We start from the raw sequence: 24,167 nt of genomic DNA, 5'->3' as shown, positions 1-24,167 counted from the left end.
GTATTTTTATTGTTATTAGATGATAAAACATGAATTGTACGTTATGTGTCTAATTCTTTTTATTTTTTCATAAACTTTTTAAATAAGACGGACGGTAAAACGTTAGACACGGATATCCACGGCTAGATGAATTTTCTATACTTACGTGCTTTTAATACTCTCTCTGAGAAGCAATGGATAGATGTAGAAGAGGTGATTAAAGGTGGTGTTTGGGAAGGAGGGAGTAAACTTTAGTCTCTCTCATAAAAGTACAAGTCCTTTCCATAGTGACTAAAATTTTTGTGAGATAGGCTAAAGTGTTTAGGGTGTGTTTGGTTCACGGTCAAGGTTGGATGGGATACGGCGGTCCATATTTTGTTGGATATGGCGATCCAGTTTTTGTTTGGTAGAATGAATATGGCGATCCAGTTTTTTGTTTGGTTGTAGGGATGAAGGTGGATTTGGTGATCCAATTTTTTGTTTGGTTGGAGGGAGTAGGTTGGATTTGTAGGTGTGGTCACCTCTCACTTAAGATGGTGAATATACCTCCATCAAATTAATGCATAATGCATTTTATAAATTATGTAGCAAATTTACACCACTACCTATCCATATTATAAATACACATATAAAAAAGAAAAAAAAAGAAAAAAGAAAAAAGCAATAGATCTAGAGCTCACCGCCACTCCTCCAGCCGGCGGCCGCCTACTCCCGCCAGCCGCCGCCTCCCGCCTCCTCCCGCCGGCTGTAGGCGCCGCCGCCTCCTCCCGCCGACGCTGCGCTCATCGTCGTCGTCGTCGGGTCCGCGTCGTCGTCGGGTCCGCATCGTCGTTGTCACCAGCAGGCGTCGCCGGCGACCGCCTCCTCCTGCCAGCCGCCTCCTCCCGCCGGCCGTAGGTGCCGCCACCTCCTCCCGCCGAAGCCACCCGCACCGTTGTCGTCGTCGTTGGGCCCGGGCGACCGCCTCCCTCGCTTGCTCGCCCGGGGTGACGCGACTCGCTCGCCTAGCTCACCCGGGCGCTCGGGCGGCTGGATCCGGGCAAATCGGCCGGATCCCCCCATCCAGCATCTGGGAGGAATATTTCTCCCTGGGCTGCCCCATCCCACCCCTGCCGAGCAACCAAACACCCACAAAAAATAGGCCACCATATCCTATCCACCCATATCCCTCCATCCAAACACACCCTTAGTCCCTCCTTTCCAAACACCACCTAAAGAATGTGATGTTTCCTCTTCCACCGCAGGAGATGGTGAAGTAGGCAGCGCGGCATGTGACTGTGGGGAGACAGGCGGCTTGCGCAGGAGGCCAGCTGTCACGAAAGCCATGGAGTACCAAACTGTACGCTCCAATGCCATAACACAAAGCGATGTACTTTCTGCATACTTCTGATTTGACACAGACAATTCGTCCCGTAACCGAGAAGATCGAACATCATACTCCTCGTAGTGCCTCCTGGTAGTACCCTGTTTCATAAGCCATTTTTTTTACTCCATTTTGCGAAGATTTATAGGTCGTGTTTAGTTCCTTTTAAACTTCTAAAATTCCATCGCATTAATATTTGGACATATGTGTGAAGCATTAAATATAGATGAAAAAAACCAATTGTGCATTTTGCATGTAAATTGGGAGACGAATCTTTTGAACCTAATTACGCCATGATTTGACAATATGATGCTACAGTAAACATTTACTAATGATGGACTAATTAGGCTTAATAAATTCGTTTCGCAATTTACAGGCGAAATCTGTAATTTGTTTTATTATCAGTTTATATTTATTACTTCAAATGTGTGTCCGTATACTTAAAAAAAATTGGCACAAGAACTAAACACGGTCATAGGGATAAGTCCCATTTTGTTTTGTTTTGTAGGGATATGGTGTGTGTAGGGATATGGTGTGCTTGTATTCATAGGGATAAGTATGCTCGCGTTGTGGGTGTCTGTGTTTATATTGTGTTTTTAGAAAAGTAGCATAAAAGATGATAGTAGACATTAAATAAACTAGTATAAATTGGTGATATGTGAGGAATAAAATAGCACATAAGTGGATAGGTAAAAAATAAAATACTATCACGGGATAAATTTGAAGAATAAATTCTTTATATTATAAAACAGAGAGAGTAGAATAATAGGGATCCACTGCGTACCATTCGGAGGACGCGCCACTCAACGTATACAACAAGGAGCTGTAAAGCGTCAGAATGTCAGGCGGAAGAAGCTGTGAACCGTGTGCTTTGTCAGGCAGAAGAAGCTGCAAGTGTATACTACTCCATTGATGTGAATGAGCCTTTTTATAGGCCTGCTTCGCGTCGCAATAAACAGCTACTCCTGCTCGTTCGTCGGATTCCCAAGACATGGTGTCGCGCCCATCTTCGTCTGCTGCTGCTGATGGATGGATAGGGATATGGATATACTGTATCGAGCGGTGTCACGCCATGCCATGTCAACCGGTCAGCAGTATAGCTTTAGGCTAGCGTTGGTGTTGTCATGGCGCACGTATGTAGGTGTACGTGGCCGCCGAATCGCGCTTGGAAAACGATGCCCGCGCGGCGCGGCGTACGTGACGACGGCCGCTGCAGCCACCACCAGCGAAGCGCCGCCCATCCAGCGGCGCGGCACGTCGCGGCGTGCGGCATCGGTGTACGTTCGTTTCGTCGTCGGTTACGGTACCACGGCCTGGACGGCGAGATCAAAATCGGTGGCGCCGCCGTACCGACCAACCTCCTCTCCCCTCTTCGATCTTCTCTTCTTCCACGGAAAAAAAAAACAGCGCAGAGTACCGTACAGTTCTCGTTTGCAGACGAACGGTGTTTCGGTTGGACTCTTTCAATCTCCTCTACTATAACACTTGGACTCCAATTTCAGGCTCTAGTACACACAGGTGTCAAAACTGTACGCATCGAATGATGCACATTTTGCCCCGCGAAAATGCTCGGTCGCCGGACGGTCAAAGCGAGCGAGCGCTGCCGCTGCCTGCACGCATATGGAGTGTGCAGCCGTGCAGCGGTGGCGCTGTCTATGTAGTTGTAGGTAGGCCGGGCTGCCGATTGATTGCATCAATGCCGATCGGATCACGGGTGTCTCACCTGGATCTGGACCACACCGTCTAGAATTTGCAGGATAACAACATGCACTTGTCTTGTTTGCTCCAGCACTAGCTAGACCACTTCTCTGTCTTTCTTTTCTCCCAGCCTGAGGCAACAGTAGCTAGTACACACACTATATACTACGCTTAATTCGCTTGAGGGCGAGACTTGTTCTCCTACTCCTACCCAGTAGCTTTGTCAAATTCCGCAGCTGAAACTGGCAGGCAGCCGCCTCGGCACTCACAATCTAGATATAGCTACTGCATGATCCATAACTTGCCCTACCTGCTGCTTGTATATCTTATCACCGGAGCGAGAGGCGCCTAGGACGACTTATCATCATCATCTTGGCAAGAACCCAGTGTGCAAAATTAAGAGCAGAAAGGGTGATCACCACAAAAGAGAGAGAAGATTTGTGCAATCTGCTGTTGCAATCACCCCAAGTTCAGGTGATGGTGTTCTCCTTTACACATGAAAGGAAACCATGATTCATCATCATCATCAGTCACGACCGCCCGGCACATTCATCTGAGCGAGCTAATAGCTAAGCTGTATTTACAAAAGCCTGTAACATGACATGTACCACATGGCACACGCCCTGCACAGTCTAAGCTAGGCTGAAGCGAATGGATTTGATGGTGTTTGTTGTTCCTATCTGCAGGGACGAGCCAAGACCTCCGGAGACACTCCCTCGCCCCCCTCCTCCTGCAGCCGGCGGCCGGCTAAGCGGCGGCGACGGTCTCACTGCCGCTGGCGCCGGACTGGTCGGAGCCGCTGGCGCCGGAGACAGCCGGGGTGTCCTTGATGGAAGTGAGGGAGCAATTGCGCTCCTTGCGCTCGTAGTACTCGATCACACACTCCCTGCACTCCTTGCTGCAGAATGCCACCTCCCCTCTGCAAGAGAAACGGAATCAAATTAGCATCATGTGTCACAACCATTGCTAACCATGAAAAAAATAAAGAACAAAATGGATGTCGTTCTTCTTCTACTCCACTCTCAAGGAGCTTTCTTTTCTTTAATCTTCGGTTGATGGAGAAGACTGTGACAACTGACAACTAAAGAAATGCAAGCTGATGATACCAAGTGGTACCAAGTGACCAGGATTATATGATAATCAACGAACAGGTCATTTGATTGGTCACTTATCTTTGTTTAATACGTTGCATAGGTGACTACAGTATTGTAGGCTTGCCTCATAATCTAAAATGCATCCAAGTATTCGCAACAACTAACAAGTACCCGTAGTAGTAAACCAAACAGATATAATATAGACGTACAGTAAATCATACGCCGAAAGAAGAGATTCGCATCAAATATTCCCCTAAACTATGGGAGAGAATTAGATCCATACTATGAACTCGGACCGTATTGAGTGCTTATAATTGCACCAGATCAGCATTACTTCTCTAATAAATGAAAGATTACATAATAGTTACTGCAAATCAACACACGAGGTAACATGACATATATACCACCAAAATCAATGGAAGACGACAGATCGAAAATACTTCCCTTCACAAACCAGGAGAACCCAAGACATGATAAAAAGATTCGATCTAGGTGCAACCTTGACGTGGAAAACGAACTAGCGGAGCAAAATTCACTTCGCAAAAGCGGAACTGGAGATCGCTTGGATTTCAATCAAGAAAAACACTCGGTAGAAGATAGACTAAAAGAGAGTCGATCCATGGAACGAACGAGAGTTTTACCGGGCAACCCAACGCTAAAACGAATAAAACAAACAAAAAAAAAACAACAAAAAAAGCGATGATCCGCGTACCTGTAGATGTAGGTGTCCTTGCCAGGGCCGAGGTCGCGGCCGCACAGGGCGCAGTTCTTCAAGAACGCCGCCGTCTCGACTCCGCCGTGGTCGGCTGTGGCGGGGCCTCCTCCAGCGAGCAGGGAGGCGGGCGGCGCCCGTGGTGGCCCTTCCACCACATGGCGCCGCCCCTGCTTCGCCGCCGCCGGCACCGACGCCATGCTGGTCGTCCGGTGCATGGTCCCCTGGCTCCTCTGCCGCTTCCCCAGCATCTTCCCAGACATGGGCTCCCGCTTACCTCACTCCCCGCCCGGCGATCTCGGATTCGATGGCTTTCTTGTCCCGAGATGTGGAGAGAGAGAAGGAGACTGGATGGTGGGGAGGGGGGGTTTTGGGGGAGGACGGGAGGAGCGGAGGGGGGGAGGGGCATAAAAAGAGGCCGAGGGGAATGTGGCTGCGCGATCTGGGCCGTCTGCTCCCCTCTTCTGGAATCTCTTCGACGGCTCAGATGTGATGCGGCCGAGGCTGCAGCTGATGACTTGCAACGGACGGACGATTAAAAAGGCGCTTTTGCTAGGCTTACCCGGCCCCTCTTGCGCCCGCCCTTAAACAAGACAAAAAAACGCTTACGCGATTTCTGTGTGTCCGTTTTGAGCTACGTGTATGGTGAAATAGAAGACATGGAGAATTCGGCTGGAATTCCGCGGGTCTATTTTTTGATACATGTATGCCGAAAGAGAATACACGAAAAATTCAACCGGACGACAGTATTAGAGGTACCAAAAGATGGCGCCATCGCCATTCGTGTGACTACTTTTAATCTCATCAATGTTTTTCGCGAACAGGCAAGAGAATTACACATAACTATCTTAGTTAATCTCATCAATGTACTATGTGTTTTTAAAGTTACATAATTCATTACAACGATTTGTGGCATGCGAGCATGCAGCTGTATAAATACTTCCTCCGTTTCATATTATAAGACTTTCTAACATTGTCCATAAATATTTCCTCCGTTTCATATTATAAGACTTTCTAACATTGACCACATTCATATAAATATTAATGAATCTAGATATATATGTGTATAAATTCATTAACACATATATGAATGTGAGCAATGCTAGAAAGTTTTATAATATAAAACGAATGGAGTAGTTAATATATGTGTGCCTTTCTAGCCGAATAAACTCACGACACGAGTTTATCTATGTTGATCCGGGAATAAGAGTATTTTAGCTAATATTGTTTGGATTCGCATTGAATGTTTTTAATTTGTGTTCTAAATAAAAACCATTTAGATTCGTAATATTAGGATATGCCTAATCCCTATCTAGATTTATAAGACTATGATATGTCTAATCCTATAATAAACTACTATAACCTCTCATAATATAAAAAAATATACCATTTTTAGTAAAAATCAAGGAAGTAGTGAAAGAATATGTGATGGTGTGTACGAACGGTGATAGGTGAAAGAATAGAATAGTAGAAAAGTTAGTAGATAATGAAATAAACTAGTATAAAAGTAAATGGTGGGGACTAAAGTAGTATAAATGTTGGTAGGTGGAAAATAAAATATTGTTTCGTAATTCTAAAATATTTTATATTTTAGAACAAATTTAAAAGACGAAATATCTTATATTATGAGATGAAGGGGAGTATAATTTTAAGATGGAGGACTTCGAAGAAACTACTCCTATGTATTAAGGTTATCAACCTACCTTAGCTTGCAGCCCTGTAAAATAATCCGTGCATTTTGTTGTGCCAAGCACAACTATTTTTTTTTAAAAAAAGAAGGCTGATAATGCATAAATTATTGGGAAATTACTCATCGAACACATTACACATGTAACGTAAGTAATGTGGAATGATTTTTTTAAGGAAAATGTAATGAACTTGACCTTAATTATAAATCCCAAATACATGGAATCCCTTATAAGTTGAAACAACCTAGAAAAAGATAAGTCCAAACTTATTTCATGCGCTCTTGTTTGGAATCACTTCCATGATATGCTCTACCATTTACAACGAGACATACATATCCACATTTGCCTACGCGCTTGTATTCAATCATCTAGTAATTAAGATGCCACATTCATATCAGGTGTTGGTTGGAGACAGCACCAAAATATCACTCGCGTGTGACAAAATATGTGACTGCAACAGAAGCTCCCCTCATCACATGCATGCGTGCACTTTTGTGGGTTTCTGTTCGAGCTCGACAAATTAAACCCCCGCCTCGGACGACAGCCACCACCATATCCTCAGAAAAAAAAAAAAAACCGGCCGGTCCGACGTACTCCCCCGCCGCGGGGCCACGGGTCACCAGCAACGCGAGGCAGATCACGAGGAAGCACACGTATAGGTGACTAAGTACAGTGTATCAGCGCGCCCACCAACCTTGGCAGTACTGTGGCACGGCGAATCTCCGAAACTAACGAGACGGCCGCGCGCGCGCGGTTGGGGAGGGGAGGGAAAAAAACCTCGTGGGCCTCGACCGCGATCGATGGCGCATTGGCGCCAGTATCTATCGCGCGTTTCGCGATCGATCGAGCGCAACCGCGCAACCGGTGGGATGGGAGACAGATCGCGTCGTCGCGAGGAGTCGTCGTTGGCATATGCGACCGAGCTGATCGGACGAGGTGGTGGCCGCGGGCAGCGGCAGGAAACATGCCAAACCCGTACGTCGCGCTCACCGTCGCTCTCGCGGCCTGCGCGCGCAGGCAGGCAGGCACACACACCTCGTATTATGGCGGCAGCCAGCGCGTACGTGGCTCGCGCGCGGGGGCAGCGGCAATGCGGCCACTGATCACGACCGCGCACCGTGACGTACGTACGTCTCGCTCGCTCGGTGGCGCGTCGCGCGCGATGCGCTGCACCTGCACGCTGACTGACACATGGGTTGGGTGTGGGGGATTGGGGACCTTGGGTGCTAGCGTGCATGAAAGACGTTACTTCCGCGTTGGTGTCCCGGACGGACCTGTATACATGACCAAGCAGCCATACACACGCAGTAGCTACATAAATTGGTCTTTGCTGCCCGGTTCTGTTCCACTTTTTGGTTCATCTAACGCAGAAACAGACAAACAGTAGTAATGCTGTGTGAATTTAAAGTGGGTGATGTCTTAGTTTCCACTATCAACAAGTACTCCTACACTTTTTTACCGGGGAAGAAAAAGAACACAGGACGATCCATCGCGCCCAGCTCGGTGCCGTCTAAACTGTACCAACAGGCTTCGGATTGTTCTTTCTTTTTTTAGATAATGAAAATATATTACATCTACGGCCTTTGTTCATGGGCACATAACCAACAAATCTCACAAGTAAAAATGAAAGGAATTAAAAAAACATGATAAGACAAACCCCCACTTCCGCTAATAAAAAGATCATCTGAAATAATGTTTTCAAAAATCACATAGATTATTCTTGATATTATGGACTCGCATACTCTAGTTATGGTAGCCAACATGTTAGTACTAGCATATAGTTTCGCAATTGAACTTCTGAAGCGAAGCGGCTACAAGCATGAGCAATTGAGCATCCCATCGGGCAAGTTCAGAAAACGAGACCGCACGAATAGCAGTGGTCCGGCGAGAGTTCAGCTGTTGCCAACCCACCTCGCCCAAAAGCCATTGCTACGAACGACCTTGCAAGACCGCAAAAAGATGCAGACGTCTGCACGCACCAGGAACACAGCAATCTAGAAGAACAGATATGAGCTCAAAAAAGGAGGGGCTTTGCACTGGTGCAAAAGCTGGTTTCACCTCAGCATCTGCGACCCCCTTTTTTTTAGTTTCTCCCCGTGTATCTGATGGTGTCATCGTGCACTCAACTCCATTACTCTTGGACTGCTTTGCCTGAGAACATAATAATAATTTGGCAGAGTAGAGAGAGGAAAGTTGAACTGCATGACGTACTAAAGTTTTCAGATATCTTAATGATCATCGATCGACCTGCTTTTGGAGGCAGTTTTGAACGAAAAGTGAGGGCGAGAGATGCTGACCTCTCCTACCTTTTCTAAGCTCTCAATTTCTCATGTCCCATTACATTGTACTATCAGATAAAACTTCAAAAGATTTACCAGTGAGCGATGCAAAGAACAAAATATCGTTGGCTCGATGTCAACCAGCTTGGTAGATACTGCTTAAATATCCGGCCAAGCTTTCTAACCTGAATGACGCTCTAGATTTTCTGAAATCCCCACTGTGATGTGTCACACAATGTTTCAAGCTATGTCTCAGGCTGAGATTAAAATTCAGAGGAAGTTTTCATCTAAACTTTGGCCCATTCTGTAGCACCATACAAGTAGTAATTAAAACCTCTTAAAGTTTGGCCCATATCGCTAGCTTACTGCCGCACACACTACTGGAAGCTAATCTAGACCTCAAATAAGCACAGCCTGGTGATCTCCTACTACTATCTAATAAAGAGTAGTAACAAACTAGAGTGAAGTGAACCCAACTGTATGATGGAGCACAATGCTGACGGACAGTAGGTGGTGTAGGCGTCACATGAGCGAGCAGGCGTTGGGGTTGTCATCGCTGAACAAGTTGGCGATGTGCTCGGCGCCCATGGCGGCGTCCATGTTCCTCGGGTGGCAAGCGGGTGCCCACCTGTCGTGCGGTGGTCCGAGGCCGCAGTGGACCACGGCGGCGGCGGCGGCGCTGCCGTAGGTAGGGTACTGGGGCCATAGCTCGGCCTTCTTCCCCGTGGACTGGACCCTGCGCAGGACCTCGTGTGGGTCCACGCTGCCAGTGACGGTCACCTTCTGCTGCCTCCTGCTCACCTCCACATGCTGCACCCCTGCAGCTTCACAAATGACCTTGTAAATGCAATGCCCTCTCCATAATCAAGAACTAGGATTGTTGTGTTATTATGCATTTGCAACGGATTCGTGTTTGGGGGCCAAGAATTGCTGAAAAGAAAGGTGCAACGCAACCTGCTCGTCTGACAGTATATGATGATGCATTTGTTCGCAGAAAGTGTGCTGGGAAAAGCTTAAGCAGACATGACAACGATGGTCATTACGCAGGAGGAGTCGAGGGACATGGAAAAGCAAGGCCCTGGGCACAATGCTAGCGAGCAGAGAAAACAATGGGGGGCATAGTATGCGTAGGGCCAGCAGGTAGACGACCAACCGGACGGACGGATGGACGGAGGACTAACCTCTCATGCCGGCGAGGGCTCTCCTGACCTGACGCTCGCAGCGCTCGCAGTCCATCCTGACCCTGAGCTCCACTGTGATCTGTAGCTGCTGCTGCTGCTGCCGCCGCCGCTGCATCCTCTTCCCCTTGTCCCTCTGCCCACCACTGACCGCGCTCAACAACATGCTAAGCAGCCGCTTTATGCTTCCCCCCATGGAGAGAGCAGAGAGCTAATAACACACCAAATCAAAGAGACCGATGAGGGGCTCGATGGTGAAGGAGGAGGCAATGGCAATGGCAATGGCGAATGCGCGGTGCGAAGGGACAGGAGAGGGGTGTGGTGGTGTGGAGAGAGGCACGGAGAGGAAGGGGGAGGTGTGTACAGTGGATGTGGCATGGTGGTTCTGTGCCGGGGTGGTGTGTTGCAGTAGGCCAAAGCCAGGGCCGCAAGAAACCGCCTGCTGCAAGGCTGCACGCTGCACTGCAGCTCTCGCAAAAGGGGATTCTTCGCCCATCAGCGTTATCACTACAGGGATACGCTCATTTTGTGTACAGTAGACCGAGACAAAGACGATCAGCTCATTTTGATCACCATGTATGTGCCATGGTGATCAGCTCATATGCATGCTCCAATGCACATGGATGCACGACACATATACTTACATACAGCTGCACGCAGTGCACGCAGGAAACGACTTATCGGCACGGCACCCAGAAGCATGCAGCTGCTGATTTACTGAGCTCTCTAAGCAACAAAAAGACACCATATAGGCATATACGAGGCACATACAATTTACAGAGCTACTATAAGTTAGATCATTGTCAGCGAGTTGTTCATGAGATGAAGAACACGGACATAGTCAGTAAGAGCAGCATGTTAGAGTTAGCAAGTAGGTTCTGCAGAGTCGTCGATCCGCCAGAGGACGGAGCCCTGCCTGCGACAGCCGGCGTGACAGCCGGAGAGGTCTGCTGCTCGTTTGACGGTAGGGGGTCCTCTGGACTGTTATGCTGTGATGGACCTAAGGACACCGTCGTGCTGTTGTCAAGATCATGGCCTGCAAATCACGATGATCAGCAACGTATTAACGTCGTAGTTAGAAGTTTTGTGGTATTTATTGTGGCATGGTTTCTGGCTTACATTCAGAGCGGTACCAGCCCAGCTTCATATTTTCTCTGTCAAAAACTACGTGATAGCCAACCATGAAATTCTCTGCATTCGATAGTATTGTCTCGTAAGAGAACATAAAATACCAAAAACAATTGATTTTTCAATATAAATATAAGTACTCACGCCCAATAATCCCAACAGGTTCAGGTGATGGTAGTACTGCTAAGCAAAAGACAGCAAATTCTCCCTGTAAAAATAAATAAAACAAGACAACATCAACATCCAGCTAATAACCTACGGTTTTAATTTTGTATGAGTTGATGCACTAATCATCATACCTAAGGTGTCAGCTCCAAATGTAACATGGGTTTCTACTGGTAATTCTTACTAGAGTTTGGTTTTGTCAAACCCTTGGCGGTGGAATAACAAATCATGGGAGTTCAATATGTGTAGCATGCAGATGCAACAAGGACAAAATTACTAAGTTCAAAAAAATGAACCTAGGAAATCCTAAAATTTCAGTAGTAGTATTCTAGTAGAAATCATTAAGCGTCATATTCATACATGCCATTTTGCCCAAAAAAACTTTAAAAGGAATTTCGGCATTGATACCCTATTTAAACCTATTTATGAAATAACGGAGTGTAGTAACGATTAGCATTTTACTCCCAGCACAACAGTCAAAACCACTGAGCCATGTCTATAAGATTCATAATGCTATATCAAATGGGAACACGAGTATTTAACAACTGTGCGGGTGGACATATATGTTTAGAAGAAAAGAATGTACTTCCAGCTAGCTTGGATGGCCCTATATATATCTATTTTTGATTATGAAAGAAGCTAAATGAAGCCAGATATGAGTTCCAAGACTCAAGAGTCAAGAGCACGGACTTGAGAAATAAAGTGTAGCGGAAAAGAAGACACTTGGAATTTCTAAGCATAGATCACAATACACAACATGACTCAATATGACCCTTAACTGACTGTTTTTGGTGCTAGTGCCTGATATTTTTTTACAACTCAAGTACATACCTGTCTGTCATTAAATGGAAGTATAGGATTAACAGCCTGGAAACTCTTGTTCTCAGCAAAAGTCAGAGTTATAGTTGGAACATCAGGCATCTCAAGAGGACTGCAACAAACAACTCATAAAATCAGAAGTGGCAGAAACTAAGTGGTTGCACCATCTTAACTTGTTTGATTTTTGTTTTTGGGCTAGGTTAGCTTGTCTGATATTACTCACAAAAATGGAACAGAAGCAATTATTTCAAAATAAAATTACCCGGTGCTGTAGCAATATTCGAAAGAATAATCATCAGAAGATGCTCTTGATGCATTGATTTGTTTGTCGAACTGCAGAATCATGAATTCATGATAAATAAGCACAGGCGATATCCACCAAAAGAATTCCTCCGAAGGAGTAGATATTTACCTCCATAGTGATACTCTTGTAGGCATCGAGGGGAAGACTGGTGAAGGATGTTCCAGTGTCTACTAATGCCTGGAAGCCAGCTCCCTCCGTACACTTATGTCCAATACAATATTTGTCAACATTAACAGCATAAGTCTGACTGAAAAAAAAAGGAGAAAGCATGTGAGTGGAACTGTCAAGAAGTACATCCATTGCTTCCAATATAAAGTGGACATGGCTTGACCCCCCCAAAATGGATAACATAAAATAGAGAATAGAAACTAATGGTATTGCTACACATATCTATTCCTGTGGGGTACTCACAGCTTGCCATTCATCGGGACAAATGGTGTAGACTGTTGGGTAGGTACTCCTTGATCACCAAAGAAAATTCTCCCAGAATCATCTTTCTTGAAACACATTGAAAAGGAATTTCGTACTAATCCAGCTCTTGCAAGGAAACTAGGTACTGAGATATCTGCCATTCCAAGACCAAGAAGTCCATCTGGTGCAATACCTTCCAAATAGCTACCACTCTGCTTTTTACCACAGCTGTACACAGGGATACACACTATGTTAATGAAGTTGTAAATTTCATTAAGCAAACTAATCATTAAACTAGAGGTGTTTCATACTAGAGCACAACATCTAGTTTGTATCATTTTTGTTCTAGGAGTACATTCATGACTTGTTGTATCGATAATGCCACGAGATAATATTATAAAGGTAATTAACACTTCTAGTTTAAAGACGGAAAGGATAGGGCCTAACCGCCACCTATGTACACAAGGCCTAAGGCAAGCATGGTTCTTTTGGAAGGTGGATCAGTAGAGTTATTTTCCATGTTAACAGCAATGTCAAAAGCACCCACTGAGACCACCTTAGGGAGTAAGCTCACCTTGCTTTCTAACTTTAGGGTTAAATGATTTTATAGTTGAGTGTCAATTGAACATTCGGCAAAGTTTAGGGGTTTAAAAATGGAATTATTTCATTCTATATGCAGATGCATGCTGCTACCTGACATATCAGTACATGTACAAGTAAACATGCGGCCATGCGCGCAGGTGATTGTATTGTTGTTCAATTAGAATGCCCTAGTAGGAAATAAGCAATCTGATAATTATTATTGCTCCAGCAATAGTTAATGTTAAAAAAGGGCAGAAGACAAAGAAGCATACCCTATAATGACAGAAGCATTCACAGGTGCATGGCCCTCCCTAGAATCCAAGTGTAACATATCCTCAATTAGCAAACCGGAGCTGGTTGTATTTTCTGAAAAGTAGTCAATATTGTATGGACAAGGCTGCTTCGGGTTTGTGCAACCTGAAGCCGGTGAGCAAAGCTCATGGCTACAGGGCAGATGCCGACTTGTAGTTGATTCAGATGGCTTGTAAATCCCAAGATCTCTATCCTGCATAATAGATGCTCCACATATGACGGAGCACCTGCCAATCAATTATTCCAAATAAGTGCTAAACCTGCTTTAAAATATAAAACAAATTCCTCTTGTTTGTGTGCTTCATATATACTACTTAGCATCATAAGAAATTTAGAATTAACAAACTAAGTAACCTCTAACAAACTGCCATTTGGGTTCCTAAACTTGAAGATCAACTTCGTAGACCTGCAATCCCGTAACTAAGTGTTACTCCCTCCATCCACAAAAGTTACACATATTACTTTTGTCATCAAGACCAAGGAGAAATTAAATCACCTTGCATGTTACAAAATCAAGGAGTGAATGCAAGCATGCAACCAATGAGTATTTAGATAACTCCTTGGGTTCTAATCAAACATTTAATTTATCTATTCATTTAAGTCTTGGATGCATAAAGACTACAAATAGGAACAACTTATTTGGAAAAGCTCAAATGTGAAATATGTCTAACTTTTGTGGATGGAGGGAGTATTCCCTAAACTTGCCTCTTAGCTAAAAATTGCAGTCTAAATTGTTTTTGATCATCTGAGTGGACAATATGGGGAAAATTAGTTTTACCTGACCTGAGAGTGCCAAAACAGCTACTGCATCTTGGTCTGAAACTTATTTGCATTGTATTTATTGCAGAGTTCACCAGGACGGCTGCCTAGGCTGCAACTAACGGCTAGTCGCCAGCAACATCCCCCAGTCTAGTCACCACTTAGACCCACCTAGTTGCCACCTAGTCTCTATTTAGTGGGTACCCAACCTACTAGACTGATCTATTGAAATGTTCAATAATTTATGATCAGCATTAGATTTGTACTTATATTTCCAACATCAGCAAATTTAGATAAATTAAGAGTGAAATTGAGCTAAGTAATATAATTTGCATGTTCACAGGTCTGGCAGAATAATTACAAGAATCAATAAAAGTAATAGCGAAACATATATGCTACTGAATTGCTTGTTCAAATTCATGTAATGATTGCATGTTTTACTTATTAAGACTTCATAGACCTGTGGTGTATATTCCAGGCATGTTCAGCTTGCTGCCAAAATAAACCATTCTAAAGTTTGACAATACCAAAATTTTAGCAAGTTGACAACATTGCCAAGTTTTTTATATGGATTAAATGTGATATTGCCAAAATTCTCTAGATATTACCAATGTTTGGTAGAAAACTAAATGCAGACATATGATTGTTAATTTTACCGAATAATGGTATGGTTTAAAATGACACCAATCTAAACAGACCCTCCGCGACAGCAATTTTATTATTAGTCAAACCATGAGAAAAGAAATAATTTCTTAGGAAACAAATTTGATAATCTGTTAACATTGCCACGAACATCCCCATATAGAGCATCGGTATATCCTTAACATGACGTTACTGATCACAAAGAGATGCATACCAAACTTCCATGGTAGCTGGACAATGGCGCACATTGGATACAATCACAAGGCACCCAAAACAAGTCACTTCCAGTATCCAATGCGACCAGGAAGGAAGTATTTGGCGTCCCAACGTCCACCCAAGTGTAGTATAACCTGCACATCCATCCAAAGACAGAAGAAACTCCACAACTCAGAGCGCAACCTAAGCACGACTGACTCTGCACAAGGCTGCTTGGCCCATCACAAATTCACAATGTAACCCATACTACACAACGAGAAATACTACAAAAGTTTGTGATAAAATAGTAGCGCATTGTTCTATATCGGCTGTCCTATAGCACTACTGAAGTAACTGAACTACTACAGCATGTGAACTTGCGAAGAGATGCTACTGCATCTACAGTACAACAGAAGATTAAAAATGCTGAGGAAGAAATGCAGTAAGATCCGAAGGGGGCTAGAGGGGCGAGACCGTAGCCCAGGCAGGAAGTGTAGCTCACCAGCCCAAGTCGTTGCCGGAGGGGAAGATACTGCCGCCCTGGGAGAGGGAGAGGAGCTGGTACTTGCCGCCGACCCGCCGCTTCTGCCGCTGGAGGTCGCTCCGCACCAGCGCGCGGAAGTAATCCCCGCTCCCGCGACGGGGCCAGCGCCGCCCCCCACGCGCGCCCGCCGCGAGCCGAGACTCGTCGGACAGCCGGTGCACCATCCTCGCCGACAGCGTCGCCGCTTCCGCCGCCGCCACCGCCGCTGCCGCGGCGAGCAGCAGCAGCAGCAGCGGGAGTAGCACCGGGAGGCGCATGGGTGGATCTGGGCCGGAGGCGGTGGATCTGGGGGTAATGCGGCAAGGCGGAGGGGAGGAGAGGACCTGGGGCTAGGTTTTGCGGGGTGCGAGGTGAGGAGGAGGAGGCGGTGGTGGTGGTCGAGCGGGTGGGAGTGAGAGCGTCAGGGGGAAGAAGAAGAAGAAGAAGAAGAGAAGAAGAGCGAGGGGGCAAGGGCGGTGTGGAGGTGGTGATGGCGTGGTGGTGTGTAAGTTTGCGCAAAAAAGACGACGGCGGACAAGGTTTTTGGCGGTTTTGCCACCTAGCCCTTGTAGAACTTCCATATGTGATATGTCTACTTTTACTACCCAAACATTTTCCTTAATTTCAACATTTTCGTTTAGAATTTCATATATTCCAGATCTCCAATGTAGTGACAAAAGGTTGATATTTGGGAATGCAAGTTGTGAGTGTACACCGGAACAAACCTACATTTTTTTAAAAAAAATGAAGAGCAAACCTACTCTAGCTTTGGAAAACGCTAAAACCAGTTTCTTTATTGAATATACAAAATGCACCTAAAGTTTGAACAATAGTTTTCATATGTATCCTATACTTTTTTTTTCTAGAATTGTGTAACATCCCAGCCTAGGACTTAATAGAATTAATAGAATACTCATATCAACAAGTTGCAACTTCTTTTCCGGAAGCCGATCTCCAAAGAACTCCAGGGTTAAGCGTGTTTGGCCTGGAGCAATTTGGGATAGGTGACCGACCGGGAAATTCTTTCTGGGCACACGAGTGAGGACAAAGTGTACAGAAAAGACTTGTGTTGGTCTGTGAGGGCAGACTATGACCTATAAAAGCTGCCAGATGTAAGCGGGTCCGGTCTAGGAAAGGCGAGACGAACTTCAGGTAATGTTCGAATAGATGTTTTGAATCAATATACAGGACAAACCTGAAGTTTGTCTACTTTTCTTGTATTCTTGTTTTTTTTCCAAGGCCACTTGTTTATCTCTTGCCATTCCACGATTTTTTAAAGCTTTGTTACTACTAGAACGAGGATGTTAACTATGAGTAATATCTCTTGTTTGGTCGTTGTCTCACCTATGGCTGCAACTCATATTTACCCTTGCTGTAGTATAGGTTACTAAAAAACGCTTATGGTTATAAAACCACTTCATAATATAGATAATAGAGTTCCTCATAAAAAGAGATAATAGAGTTAAAAAAACAACTCGCTATACTTTAAGTTGCAATGACATGGTTGTGTAAAAGTGGCAATGAGCTTTTGGTAGGTGTTGTTTAAGGTTTTAGGATTTATCCCCGTTCATTCGAATACGTAGTTAGATGGTTATATATGTTTACAATGTTTACTTCCGACGGTGTGCACATAAGCATTCATACTTCTACTAGCTTGTAATAGAGTGATCATGTATTCAATGAGTAGATGTAGATGATTGGTGTGGAGGAAAGAAAACCACTTGGGTTCTTTTGGGAATATTTGAGAGATGAAGGTCCCGGTTGCTGCTGTTCCATAAGTCTGTTTAATTGGAGTTTTTAACAGCAACGGTCCATCCAAATGACCAGAGTCCCCACAGCCCACTCGAGGCACCGCGCGTGGTGGTCCCCACGTGGTAGTGGCGTGTGCCGCCCCCTCGTCGCCTTGCCTTTTGGGTGGGCCCCCAGATGGACGGCGCAGATGCTGATGAGGCGTGCCGAGCGGCCGCAGCCTGTGCCAGCTGTTGAGTGACGTGGTCCCTCCTATGATTTCTGAGTATAAACTTTTTTAAAATTTAGAACAATTAAGGACCATTTGGAATGAATTTGCTGGTTCCACAATCAGGCCGACTTTATTTCTAAACTTTCTCTTCAAACTTCTAACTTTTTTATCACATTAAAATTTTTCTACACACAAATTTTAACTTTTCCGTCACATCGTTACCATTTCAACCAAACTTCCATTTTTGACATGAACTAAACACACCCTCACTGTGGAAATGAAGGCTGCTCTGTATTTCGATTTCGACGAATTTTTTTTATTTGAGTTAGTCCATTTAAGTTTGATTAATACCACTCCGTGTGATTGATTCTTTAGCAAAGTATAAACGAATCGTTTTTTTTTAAAAAAAACGTACGGAATAGTACGAGATGTACGCATGCCTGAGTATTCCTGGCTTTCTACGTTGTCTCTAGAGTCCACAGTTCCACTCTCCACTGTATTTGTACTCCCAAACAACGTGTCAATTTCATTGCACGACATGTTCCGTACTAGTATCACTGTGTATCCAAATCCAACCATCATATGGCAAAAAGAGCTAACCGATTAGACAATTCCCATGTTTCTTATGCCTCCTTTAATGGTTGAGCTAGTACACTAGCTCATATGCTTGTCCACATCATCATATAAGAGATAGCAAAAAGTCTAACTCTCCAATAGATTGTCTCATAGCACATTGTTTAAAATGTTTTGGGTTTCACAATTCCTCTCGCATTTTCTTTAGGAGCTTAGCTCTTGAAGAAGAGATAGTACATTCTCTCTCCTTATCTTCTCTCTCTTCCACATCATACAAAAGCTGATGTGGAGATTTATGAGCTAGCTGACTAACCCTTGTTGGAGGAGGCCTTATGCTACCTGTCAAACACACTTTTGCCAATATATCGTTCCCTCGATATAAAAAATCAGCTCCCGGCGCAGAAGAACGGATATACCGTATCACACACGCGCTGGCTTCTGCTTGATTACGGCTGTGTTTAGTTCCACATAAAGTTTGGATTTTGGTTGAAGTTAGAGATGATGTGACTGAAAAGTTATGTGTGTATGACATGTTAATGTGATGAAAAAGCACTGAAGTTTGGATTCAAACTTTGGATCTAATCACAGCCTACAGAGAGGGAATGGAAGGAAAAAAAGACCAAGCCAGGCAAGACTTCCGCTGCTCTCCAAGACTCGGCACGCTAGCTAGCTCTTCGTGTCCCCTCGTTTGCTCTGTACGAGGCAGCGGCCGAGGTGAGCGTCACATGCCGCTGAACTCTTCTTTTTCTCGGTCATATGGACTCATGATGCGAGAAGACCAACACGCGCCGCACAAAAACAGAAGCGACGACGCATCACGCATACTCCTATAGCCTAGGAAAACATGGTCCCTTTGTTGTTAGGCCTAACATGGGCGCTAGTAGTAAGATTTTACGGGAGACAGTGTGTTTTAGCATGGGTGCAGCAACTGTGCAAGTCCTAATCACCAGTTTGTGCTTGTGCACTCGACTTTTTTTTGCTGATGACCACATCTACGAGAGTCCGGGTGAAAGGAACTTGATGTCACCTAGAGGGGGGTGAATAGGCGATTTTTAAAATAAATGTGGAAGCTAAAACAAAACAGGGTCGGATTGTCTGACATTAGGTCGGATAGTCCTATGTGATCGGATAGTCTGAACTGAGATCAGACTATCTGACCTGCACAACAACAAAACAAACAAGAGAACAACCTAAGAGATCTAGATTTAATCCACAAGCAAAGAGGTGAGCTCAACCAACAACAATATTAGCATGGCACAAAGCAATGCAACAAGAAGGTAAAAAGAGTGAGGATATCACCGAGGTTTATGCGCCGATGTATTTCCCGGAGTTCAAATCCTTGAGGGGATTCTAGTCTCCGTTGAGGGGCTCGCAAAGAGCCGGGTCTTTTTCAACCCTATCCTCGTGAGGTTGCACAAATGCACTCCTCCTTCCACTAAGGGTATCTCTTTCCTTGCGGAGGCGAGATCCGGCCTTCACAAACTTTTCTTGGCCAACCACACGTAGATCGGTGGCCTAAGAACGACACCTAGCCGTCTAGGAGTTCTCAACCTCCAAGAGTAATAAACACCACACTATTCTTGGACAAATCCTAGTGCTCAAGATCTAGAGAAACACACACTAGGCTCCCAAACTTCAAATCCACACACAAAGATCCAAGTCAAAAAGAACAAGGGGGATTTGAGATAGAGAGGGAGAGAGCTAAAAAATCCAAAGCACTTAGCACAAAGCTCAACCCAAAGCAAGATTGGAATGAAATCAGTTTTGGGCGACCCTAGAAAAGAGTTGGTGGGGGTTTATATAGATCCCCCAAAATGTGACTGTTGGAGGGGAATCTTTCAGCCCACGTCGGATAGTCCGATATAAGATCGGATAGTCCGATATTTTAAACCTCCAAGGCAACGAGAAACAGAGAACGAAGTTCCATGAAATTTTGGACTTTCCGAGACATCGGACTATCTGATGTTAAATCGGAGTATCTGATATTTTAGAAGCAAAAACTTCGTCCTCAAACAGAGACTCAAGTTCCATGAAATTTCGGAGTCTCCGTGTCATCGGACTATCTGATCCGACATCGGATACTCTGATACTTAGAAAAACTCACTCGACAGGATTTTTTCAAATCAAGACAGAGAGTGAAATTCTATGAAAAATCGGATAGTCCGATACATCGGATAGTCTGATTTCAAATCGGATAGTCTGATGTTGCTCAAGTAAAAATGCAATAACTTTTTACTCCGAACTCCGATTTCGAAGATCTTGGACTCTATGTAAAGCTAGTCTCGTGGGCTATCAAACTCAACATAAAACATGGTCCAAAACCTTCAAGAGATGTTGAAAAACTTGCATAGAAACCCGGTGTAAGTGTTGTGACAAGTGAAACAACTCGGGATTGAAATTTTGGCTTAGGTTTTTCAACTCACATAAAGATGAAGCATTTTGAGCACTAGTATTCAACCAATTATATGCATGTGGTATCCCTCTTAATAGTACGGCATCCTAAACTCAGATTTGAAAGGCAAAGTTATACCAATAGGAGTACCTTCACACCATATTGTTTCTTCACTTGGAGGGTTACCAACGTCAAGGTCATTTGATCATCGGGAAGATCTCATCTTCTTGATCTTTGACATTTCATCTTCCATTTCTCAAATGATTGATGTGGATAATCCATGGCTTCAAATGGCCTCGCACGGTTCATCACGACACAGTCTTCACTCGCCCTTCACCACCGATTTCGGTTCGTCGGTGCCAAGCCCCTTGCTTGCCCTTCACCACCGCATGGTCCATCGCAACTGAGCGTCCCTTGCGCTTCACCGTCTTGCCATAGGTAGACACTTCATACCCGCATCTTCAATATCTTCTCTTTAATTCTCATCCATCAATAAGTCCATTTCCTAACTTTTTCATCGGACTAATCACTTGCTTATACACTCAATAAGTGCATTAGTCCCTTAATCGTTTGTCATCAATAAACCAAAACCCACTAGGGGCATAAATGCTCTTTCACCGGGCTATAGCTGTAATCAGGGAGCGAAACGGGGAAAGTGAAAGGAAAAGGGGGGCGAAAAGAGATTCGCCCTATGCGCAGGCAGGCAGCAGCTGCATTGTTGCTGTTGGTTGGGAAAGGTACACCGGTCGGCGCCGGATGGCTCTGCTTGCAAGGACACGTGTTGCTGCTACAAGGAGAGAGACCTTTGATCATCCTCGGCTCATCGCCCTTTCCTCTCTCGCCTTCGAAGGTGCACTTAAACCCCCTAGTGGGTTTTGGTGATTAATGACAAGGTGGTTAAAGGGGACTAACGTGTTTATCAAGTTTATTCACAGGAGTTTAGTCCCAAAGCAAGTTGTGATGGCTAAGAATGCAAGGAGACCCCCCAATTTGAATGTTCCTAAGTGCGAAAAACGTCGAAGGTGATTAGACTAGGTTTTTCTCTTTCGAAATTGAGTTTAGGAAAAACCGTACTATTAAGAGGGGTTTCAAGTGTGGTTCCAGGGTATACAAAGTGCTCTTAATCATATCCATGAGTCTAAAGGTTTTTGGAATCATTTTTGGAAATGATTTTCCCCGAGACAGATAGGCCTACCCGGAGGTTCTGGCTGGAACCTCCGGACACCAAAGTTTATTTTCTCCCCGGGACAGAGAGGGCTACTCGGAGGTTCTGGCCGGAACTTCCGGGCACCGAAGTTTAGCTAGATTTTTCCTAAGTGCTGCCCGGAAGTTCCTGGCACTTTTGCCCGGAACCTCCTGGCAGGTTTCCAGTTCAAACTTGTGAGTAACGGCTAGATGACGTCACCTAGCCGTTATATATATGGATTTCGTCCCCAGGTCACCCTTTGGCCATTCCACTTCAGCTCTTTCATGTTCTAGGGTTTTCTAGCCACTCCCAAGCTTCTTTTGCTTCCTCCACTCAAATCTAGAGCCTATATTGTGAGATTGAGAGATTAGATTAGAGTGTAGGAGTGTTTTGGAGATGGCTTGAAGATTAGGTTTGATTGAGCACTTTGGATACCTTGTGGGCTGTCACTTGGGCTTATTACTCTTGGAGATCTTCTCCTAGACGGTTAGGTGTTGCCCGTGAGCTTCCAAAGATTTTGTGGATGTCCCGGGAAAGTTTGTGAAGGTTTTCCTCACCTCCACAAGGAAACGAGGTAAGTGAGTAAAGATTCTTGTGGTGAGTTTTCAGAGGTTGTCCTCGGTAGAGCAACTTGCACTTGTGGTCTTTTCTAGAAGGAATTGTGAGTTGGATCTTGGTGGTCACTCAATTCTAGAAAACGACCTAGAAGTGTTGAGTTGAAGGTTGTGGACTTCTTCTGGGATCTTTGCATAAGTGGGGCAAGGGGTTAGTCGAGACCCGGCTCTTTGAGCACCTCAACGGAGAGTAGGATCCGTGTGGTCCGAACTTCGGGAAAAAATCGCCTTTGTCTCCCTTGTGCATGATCTGTGTTTGAATCTGCTGGTATCTTGAGAATTACATCTTGTGCAACTCTGTGCCTGATCATCTCTAGCTAGGACCTGTTTTACTTCCCTTAATTTCATATTTTCTCTGCTGCCCGGAAGTTCCTGGCTCAAGAACTCCGGAAGTTCCGGGCTACTTATCCTGCCCGGACGTTCCGGTGTTCATCACTAGGAGGTTCTGGGCCCTGTCAATTTAACCGCTGCGATTGTTGAGAAAATTTCAGGAAAGCCTATTCACCCCCCCTCTAGGCTACATCTCTGTACATTCAGCCTTTGTTAGGCCGAATGGGCTTCTTTCTCTCTGGGCTTTGGACGGTGCAGAAAACGGCAGCCCTTTTGGAAAAGCTAGTCCTCTCTCTTTTTCATCAGGATGAAAGTAGTCGTACTAGTGTTTAGGGGGTGTTTGAGAACTAGAGACTAAACTTTAGTCCATATGTCCCTAGGAGAGGGACTTATGCTTTTGTGAGATGGGCTAAAGTTTAGCCCCTCTCTCCCAAACACCCCCTTACTGTTTAACCTTCTCAAGTAAAATTTCTTTATTGGAGCACATATGCTAACGGGAGTGATGCTCTGTTTAATTCTGTAAGAGCAGGTACAATAGCAGGCTATAAGCCAGCTGCAAACATATTTTAAGGAGATAAATCAGGAGAGAGAAGAGCAGCGGGCTACAGATTTGTAGTCAGCTGTAACACGGACCCCAAGACGCAGTGTGTCTATGATAGGTGGGACTAGGTATTAATAGTATAGTATGTAACTATTGTATGAATGAGCTATTAGATTGGCTATAGATGAATTGGAGCTAGTAGTTGGCTATACTATTGAACTTGCTATAAGAGCAGGATCAATAATACCGCCCGTTGCTGGCTAATAAAATTCGCCATGTCATTTAGTAGGCTATATAGTATATAGATGTAGCTTGCGTTTTCTTCCTTGGGCAGGCCAAAAGCTGCATGCACAAACCGATTGCTGTCCAATCACCATTTATCCTGAACAGCTAGTACCCAATCACTATGCGTAAGCAAGGGTATGGCCAATTGCAGTAAATTCACCTAGTCTTGGAGGCTACGTGCAGCCGGCGCTAATATAGTCGCCCGCTTAAGTTCTTTGTACTTGATTCCCTCTGCCAACTCAGCTTTTTGCCATGATGGATATATTATAGCCTGCTTAATTCTCCTATTGTACTTGCTCTATGAGCTTCAGTTCCTGTGCCAAGAGATCACCAGATTAGAGCAAGGCTAATGGTATAGCCTGCTGCTGGCTAATAGCCCACTCCTAAAGCCAACTATAAGTACAATAGCTTGTTCATTGGATGACTACATCTTATAATCAAATAATTAATTATAA

At 44.7% G+C, this 24,167-nt stretch overlaps 3 protein-coding genes across 3 annotated transcripts; all 3 read right to left on the bottom strand.

Moving 5' to 3' along the window:
• Positions 1-3,491: 3,491 nt before the first annotated feature.
• On the bottom strand, positions 3,492-5,215 carry LOC127762416 (FCS-Like Zinc finger 3-like). The gene is made up of 2 exons (XM_052286926.1): positions 4,847-5,215; positions 3,492-3,959 (listed from the first exon to the last, which is right to left on the bottom strand). Exons 1-2 carry the CDS (start codon positions 5,107-5,109, stop codon positions 3,788-3,790), a joined length of 435 nt encoding a protein of 144 aa, XP_052142886.1. The 5' UTR covers positions 5,110-5,215; the 3' UTR covers positions 3,492-3,787.
• A 3,408-nt stretch (positions 5,216-8,623) lies between these two features.
• Positions 8,624-10,211, bottom strand: LOC127762415 (heavy metal-associated isoprenylated plant protein 20-like). Its single transcript, XM_052286925.1, has 2 exons — positions 9,995-10,211; positions 8,624-9,631 (listed from the first exon to the last, which is right to left on the bottom strand). Exons 1-2 carry the CDS (start codon positions 10,185-10,187, stop codon positions 9,336-9,338), a joined length of 489 nt encoding a protein of 162 aa, XP_052142885.1. The 5' UTR covers positions 10,188-10,211; the 3' UTR covers positions 8,624-9,335.
• Positions 10,212-10,806: 595 nt separating this feature from the next.
• Positions 10,807-16,322, bottom strand: LOC127762403 (aspartic proteinase-like protein 1). The gene is made up of 10 exons (XM_052286911.1): positions 15,811-16,322; positions 15,328-15,463; positions 13,673-13,905; positions 12,819-13,046; positions 12,516-12,654; positions 12,366-12,436; positions 12,116-12,215; positions 11,264-11,327; positions 11,111-11,182; positions 10,807-11,027 (listed from the first exon to the last, which is right to left on the bottom strand). Exons 1-10 carry the CDS (start codon positions 16,107-16,109, stop codon positions 10,807-10,809), a joined length of 1,563 nt encoding a protein of 520 aa, XP_052142871.1. The 5' UTR covers positions 16,110-16,322.
• Positions 16,323-24,167: the final 7,845 nt, after the last annotated feature.

The sequence above is a fragment of the Oryza glaberrima genome, chromosome 2, assembly GCF_000147395.1.
Source record: "Oryza glaberrima chromosome 2, OglaRS2, whole genome shotgun sequence".
Taxonomy (NCBI): Eukaryota; Viridiplantae; Streptophyta; class Magnoliopsida; order Poales; family Poaceae; genus Oryza; species Oryza glaberrima.
The sequence above is the reverse complement of the archived record's forward strand: the minus strand, read 5'-3'. Positions and strand labels throughout refer to the sequence as shown.

Coding starts and splice junctions, on each gene's coding strand:
- LOC127762403 (XM_052286911.1), bottom strand. CDS start 16,109: ATGCGCCTCCCGGTGCTACTCCCGCTGCTGCTGCTGCTGCTCGCCGCG. Junction 15,464..15,810: donor TCCGGCAACGACTTGGGCTG/GTGAGCTACACT, acceptor ATGGATGTGCAG/GTTATACTACACTTGGGTGG. Junction 11,028..11,110: donor GGGCTGGTACCGCTCTGAAT/GTAAGCCAGAAA, acceptor CGTGATTTGCAG/GCCATGATCTTGACAACAGC.
- LOC127762415 (XM_052286925.1), bottom strand. CDS start 10,187: ATGGGGGGAAGCATAAAGCGGCTGCTTAGCATGTTGTTGAGCGCGGTC. Junction 9,632..9,994: donor AGCCCTCGCCGGCATGAGAG/GTTAGTCCTCCG, acceptor GTGAAGCTGCAG/GGGTGCAGCATGTGGAGGTG.
- LOC127762416 (XM_052286926.1), bottom strand. CDS start 5,109: ATGTCTGGGAAGATGCTGGGGAAGCGGCAGAGGAGCCAGGGGACCATG. Junction 3,960..4,846: donor AAGGACACCTACATCTACAG/GTACGCGGATCA, acceptor TTTCTCTTGCAG/AGGGGAGGTGGCATTCTGCA.